At 32.4% G+C, this 6,897-nt stretch overlaps 1 protein-coding gene across 1 annotated transcript in view; it reads right to left on the bottom strand.

The window, feature by feature from the left end:
* Positions 1 to 2,946: 2,946 nt before the first annotated feature.
* The window catches only part of LOC107026468 (serine carboxypeptidase II-2), a 7,194-nt gene continuing 3,243 nt past the window's right edge, over positions 2,947 to 6,897 (bottom strand). The window contains exons 3-10 of the mRNA XM_015227441.2: positions 6,316 to 6,411; positions 6,123 to 6,215; positions 5,194 to 5,279; positions 4,820 to 5,083; positions 4,370 to 4,503; positions 3,986 to 4,081; positions 3,399 to 3,504; positions 2,947 to 3,254 (exon numbers count right to left, since the gene is read on the bottom strand). Coding sequence (XP_015082927.1) covers positions 3,093 to 3,254; positions 3,399 to 3,504; positions 3,986 to 4,081; positions 4,370 to 4,503; positions 4,820 to 5,083; positions 5,194 to 5,279; positions 6,123 to 6,215; positions 6,316 to 6,411 — 1,037 coding nt within the window. The 3' untranslated portion in view covers positions 2,947 to 3,092. The remainder of the gene's footprint in view (positions 3,255 to 3,398; positions 3,505 to 3,985; positions 4,082 to 4,369; positions 4,504 to 4,819; positions 5,084 to 5,193; positions 5,280 to 6,122; positions 6,216 to 6,315; positions 6,412 to 6,897) is intronic.

Below are 6,897 nucleotides of genomic sequence, written 5' to 3' on the forward strand. Positions count from 1 at the left end.
TTAAGAGAAGTTGTCCTGATTTTTGAAATTTCAAAATTTTTGAATTTTGAAATAACAAAATTTCAAAATTGGGTCTTTTATTTAAAATTAATTAAAATTAATAATTCAAAATCAAAAAAAATGATTTAAAAGGTTGAGTGTTTAAATGGAGAAAATTCAAAATTCAAAAACTGATTTAAAAGGTTGAGTGTTTTAATGGAGAAAAAATAGGCATTAAAATGGGTAATTGTGTATTATAGGAGAGAGAATGTAATGTATCTATAAACTTACACTAAAATTAAAAAAAAGGGAATTATGTAATATTTAAAAAAAGAAGGGAAAATTAGAGAATATAAAACTTATAGTTGTGTATTTAAGTACAATTATTCATCTTTTATTATATGTTATACAATGATATACAACAAACATATGTATTAATGTCTATCATTTTTATTATTTTGATTGACGATTTTTTATATGAATTTTCAAAACTAAAACCTTGAGCCCTACACACAAATGTATTAGAAAAGATAAACCTAAGTTTGATTTAAAAGGATCACTTTTTTCAATTAATAAAAATAAATATGAAGGAAAAATGTGTATTTAGTTATACATCGCAATCTTTTCTACATATAGGACACGTGTTATTTTTCGATAGCCACGTAAATAAGCAACTTCTATGAAATATATGTGAACAAGGAGTAGTTACGATAACGGATTTTTCTTTAAAAATCTCAAAACAAACCGGACATATATCTCCCAATTCAAAATTCATGACATTCTCTTTTTTCAGTTTCGTAATTTTCAATCCGCTTTTCAGTTCAATAAATTCTTGCTTTTTCCCATCAAAAGCCTCGATCTTGTTATTAAATCCTTTTTTCTTGGTCAAAAAATCTAATAAAGTATCCAAAATATCTTCAACGTCACGATCATTAAAAGTATACTCTATTTCAAGTATAAAAATCTTTTGCATATCAATTTTTCGCTTTTTCCTAACCCCATCAACTTGTAAACAAAATTCACCTTTGTTCTCCTCGTTATTGTCATCATCATTTATCAGCGTTTCGTACAAATCAGTTACTCGAAATTTACAAATGTCATCACTTGACGAGATTTCAAATCTTCCACTTTCCATGTCAACATCTATAGCCACAACAATTTTGCTAAACTCATCATCCACATTACTCCAAATGTTCAAATTTTTACCAAAGCTACTCGATAAATAATCATAAATCGCGTTAGCTAAATGTGGAGTCGTGTCTTTAAAGAATAAATTCGATAACCTTAAAGCAAAATCAATACTTTCAACAAATTCCTCCGGAGTTTCACAAATCTTCAAAAGTTGAACACTTTTCTTAAAAGTTGTCTTTTTGAATTGTCCTCCACGTTTCTTAGAGTCACAAGTTCGAGATCTAACAATCCTAATTCGATTCGTTACCCTTAAAACTAAAAACCCAAATCTCGATGATGACCCTAATTGGTGATGATTATGAATAATAACACGATTTTTAATCATGTTTTGCATCCAATTAAATACTCTTATTTTAATTGCCTTTATACTTTCACTTTGATATGCCATTATTTGTTTTCTTGAAAATATTCTGTTGATATTTTTTTTAATTAAAAAGTGAAATATATATAGATGTAAGACATATTATTATAAGGAAATTTATTATAAATAACGTTTTTAAATTTTATTTGGAACAGGAGAGATTTAATACTATTCCAATTTTAATTAGGAATCCTTTTATAATGCGATTTTATTTATTAATTCAATCTATTTTTAATCTGTTTAAATTCGGTACATATTTTTATGACCATATAAATATAAAAAATTATTTTAAAAAAATCCAAGTAAAAGTTGAACGATTTGAATTATAATGTTGAAAGAATAAATCATTATATTTAATAGTTGAATGCTAATACACATTTTAATTATTATGATTTATAATAGCTATTATTAATATATATTACGTAATACGTACTATTTTTTATTACCAAAAAAAAATAATACGTATTAGGAAAAGTTTCCTATTTTTGTATTTTAAAATAGTGCCATATTTTAAGAAAATGTCATAAACAAACTTTACCTTATAGAATTGGGATTCTTATTATTAACTAAAAAAAGAAAAAAAATCACTTTTATATATATATATATATATATTTATTTTTGTTCCTTTTAAATCATCGTGTGAACTGAGTCGATCCATATTGATAGTTCTACGAATTCGATATAATGGCTTTCCATCATCTGAATATTTGAATATTTATTGTGGAGATGTGAGGCTCAAATTTTCATCATCAGTTGAACAAGAGACAACATTGCTACAAAAATGTTACACTGAACATGAGTGGAGGGGGTGATTTTGTTATTTAAATTTTATTGTATTGTTCGTATCGGATGGTTGTTACATATTATTTCAAAATATTTTATATCGTATAGTATTGTGTTGTTTTAGTGGATATATATTTGGATAGATTATACTGTTCTCTGTCGTTACATAATGTCACACGTACAACAATTTGAATGATAAACCTACCACACAATTTGAGTAACAAACGAAACCAAATATGTTATTTAAATTAACAATACAATACGATAAGTAATACCATCCAAACAAGGTGTAGGTGTGATCGTGCCGTTATCTTATTTTTCTTCTTGTTTTGTTATTGCTTATTATATACGAATTAGTCTTTTTCTACTCCTTCCTTACTTTTCTTCTAGGTTTAGATAAGTTTATACAAGAGCTGTCGAAACAACCTCTTACATACATGGATTGCGTAAAATAAACTCATGTGGTCCGATCCTTTCTCGAACCATGTACGTAGTGGGAGCTTAATGCATCGAGCTCCCCTTTTTAACTATCTTCCTTTCAAACAAGTAAAAAGAAAACCCTTCCCTAAGGCATCCACCACTTAAAACTTTTCAACATAGGGATGGCAAGAGAAGTAGAATTCATTCTCAAATCATATAAATGCAACATAACTTTAGTTTCATTTCATGCTTGCTTTAGATGATAAAATCTTACAACTCATAAGCGTGGCGTCGAGTTTTTATGAAAAGATCACAAGCTAGAGATGAACAAGCATCAGCTTGGAAAAAGAAAACAGAACTAAGAGTCACTAATTAGTTCCAAACTAGGCATAGATGTTCCTGCTAAGAACGACTTGACGAGAGTTAGAGCTTGCTTTGGTCTATGCAGAGCAACTTCATGTCCGGCGCCTCTTACAGTAACAAATGTCAGCCCTTTGTACTCCTGAGTCCATCCTCCAACCTTTTTTACGCATTAATCATAGTATGATAGTAGTTTGACAGGATCAGAATTGATACGAAATCAAGAAAATAAGCAATTGCAGAATCCTACAGATTGAATTTGAGGTAGTTCTTGAAAGATGACAAAAGTGAGCAATGAAAATACCTGTCCATCATCATACCAAGCGCGCCAAGGAGCAACAGTTGGCAATTTTAGAGCATTTATGCTGTAACGGGTTGATGTAACGGGGATCACAGCATCTGTGTCACCACTGCCATAAAATTAAACAAACAAACATTCCTCGCGATATCAGCATTTTGTCAACTCAAGTTAGTGGTAGAAGTGCCTATAAAATACTGAGAAAACGTTTTAGGTTCACGCAATGATGTCTGCAAGCAGCCTTGAGTATATATCAAAGCTTTTAGATTCTATGTTTCAATTGAAACCAAGTTTATCTTTCTAATCACACTTCAAAGTTTCCTCTCTCTTTCTCAAAATAGTAGGTTATTAAACAATCGGATGAACAATAATTGGCATTTGGAGAATGTAATATTGTAGTTTGTTAGACGGTTTAACACTAACTTAAATGAATACTACCGGAATGGTGAATGTTGCGCATAATTCTGCTTGAAACAAAACGAATACTAGCATTCACTGACTTATTTTTTACATCCTAAAATCGCAATGCTTGCCAACTTATCAAGTGAACGTGTGAAGAGAAGGAAAAGCTTAGCATTAGGATTAAAGCATACCTGAAAACCCAAATACGAAGGCCTGACTTTATCAATTCACGATAGACGTCCAGCACTGTCTTGGGAGAATCCTTCCAACCGCTGGATACTTCTTCACTGCAAATAGGGAAAATGAGTAAATACATAGCTCCTACCTAGTAGATGACACGTACAATTGAAACACAAAAGGGGCTAGCTCACTGATTCGATTAACCTACACAATAATGCTATTTCCATTTTGACTCTTATATAATAAAGACATTGCATGAGATCCCCTTCAACATCTGTAAACCCCCATGGACTATTAGTTTTTCCTTATTTTTAGAAGGCAAGCAGACCTCTAAAAGAAACAGCAAGGTTGCTGCTTTTTCCAGTGAGCAGGTGTTGGAAGAGAAATGAAAATACCTGCAAGTCACCCATTTGAATGATGAGTTTCTCATATGAACATGAAGAGCACTCTGAACTTCAGGAAGATTGAAGTAGATCTTCGAGTGCTGCTCTGTGCATGGATCATAGCTTCTTCTGAGATGGCCTACGCTCTATTAAAGGCATAAAATTTTATCAGTGATCAAATAGTGATAAAGCTTCTTCAAAAGTTTAATCTCAATCATTTTGAAGCAGCATGTGAAGTTTAGAATCACATTTTCAATCAAATTTAACAGGTATATACTAAAAACGTCACATGTTGATAGCATCTCAATCATCCTAGAGGAAAAAATGGAAATTAATAGAGAAAGTATGATTAAATCATTAACATTCCAAAAGAATCATGTATACCCACTACTCAGACAATGAACACGGAGTGAATAGGGTTTTAACTTTAGTTAATGTGGAAATAAAGTTCCAGTCACTTACATTGCTCTTTCTGAGCAAGTGGTTTAGTATACTAAACTTGGCTGTGCATGCTGGAGTGAAGATGCTGTAGCTATCAATATTTCCGATTTCTTCATTAGCCTGTTCAAGAATCTTATCACACTGCTCCGAGGGTCTAAAATATGATTGGTCGTGGCACAAAGCATTCGCCTGCTTGTATGTTTGGTCAGAAATCATTCCGGCTGACCACATGAATTGAAATAGTCCTAAGTAATCATTATAGTCATCAGTCAAAGCATTTCCAACCTGCAACGTTCATTACCTAGTGTTAGTACTATACTACACAAAAGCAAATGTTATGTCTTTGATAATCTTATATGTATGCGTGCATTGGGTTGAGAAACAAGCGTGCATACCATGAAACCTTTTAAATTGATCACTTGCTTCTTTAAACCATGGTTGTGCCTCACAATAGCTTGACTTAGCTGAGGAACATAATGCCCTGTCCACAACCACGAATAAGTAAACCACAGTTGTTTCAGTAATTGAATGAGCTACCCAAGATAACAGCAATAAACCCAGAATAGTCCCACAAGTGGGATCTGGGGAAGGTAGAGTGTACGTAGACCTTACCCCTACCTTGGCAGATAGAGAGGTCATCTTCGATAGACCCTCGACTCAAGCAAAGCAAAAATACAAAAATTATGAAGACATAAGCAATAACAACAGCAGTATAGTAAGAAAATATAGGCATATATAAGAGACAACAAGTAGTAACAGAAAAATAAGAATAAAACAGACAACAAGGAACAATAATACAATGCCTAGTATAACATTAGAGGTTGTATGGTGAATTGTCAACAGACAACTTGAAACAATTAACTCAAAGGAATGCTTATACAGAAAGAGGGAGAACATCAACTAGTATATCAAGTGAAATGACATGATACTCCAGAAGTCCCAGTGCTTCCTTTTTCCTTTTAAATTGTCAACTTCAATTTCTCTGTTTGAGACAAACCAGAGGACATGAATATGTAATGTCAATTAGAGCATCGAGCAAATGACATCAATTAGTGAGTTGTAAGGCAGTAAAGGATCTTTATGAATCCATCTATGTAATAAATATACACAAATAATCGAATTCCTGGAATGCTTATGGATTTCCTCCATAAGCATAAATAGACATGTAATTTCATCTTGATGACCAGCTACTTAGCAACAATGCACCCAATAAATTTGGCCATCGTCAATTGACTAAGGCATCAAATCATATTGCACTGGATACAGCTAACCAGAAAATGTTCGAAACATAAATTTCACAAGTAGATTAGAAAAATAATATTACCAGCATAGCTCTCTCCTGAAATATAAAAATCTCTTCCTTTATATTCTGGAAATCGTTCAAGCCACTTCAGTAAAAATACAAGGGAGTCCGCGGCTGTAATGCAACAACAACAATTGAAGAAAATTTAATACATGTTTACAGATGTATACGGACAATTACCTAAACAAAAGCACTCAAAATGTCATATTACTACCTGTCCGAGCGTCACCATTGTTGAGATGATCAGATGAAGTGTTTGAATAGGAATAACCAACTCCAACAGGCGAGTCGAGAAATAACACGTTTGCAGCTGCAGATACAGATAATTGAGTCAGACTCCATTCTGATAAGTTCCTAAAACAGTGCTTCAGAGAATTATGTACAATTGTATACATACTTCAGTAACAATGGAATTTCTGGTGAATTTCAATATTATAGGATGATTGACTTGATCCTGCCTGTAATCATGCAAATTTAGTGTTTGCTAATCTCTATAGTTTGAAGAAACACTGGCTTCGATCATGCAAATTTAGTGTTTGCTGATCTCTATAGTTTGAAGAAACACTGGCTTTCTATAACTAATTAAGTCGGGCAAGGTAAAATTTGGGATCAAAGAGTCTGTGTATAAGCTAATCTGACTCGAAAGTGAAATCATGATCCGTCAATACCTAATGACATCATTTTCCTGATACAATAAGAGTAAAATCCACTTATCGTTCTTCGAACACCAGCAAGAAGACAATTGCATAGACAGAAGTGCTAGCTAAAAGAAGTTGATCCTCAGTCACCCCCTCCT

The sequence above is a fragment of the Solanum pennellii genome, chromosome 7 (genome assembly GCF_001406875.1).
Source record: "Solanum pennellii chromosome 7, SPENNV200".
Lineage (NCBI taxonomy): Eukaryota > Viridiplantae > Streptophyta > Magnoliopsida > Solanales > Solanaceae > Solanum > Solanum pennellii.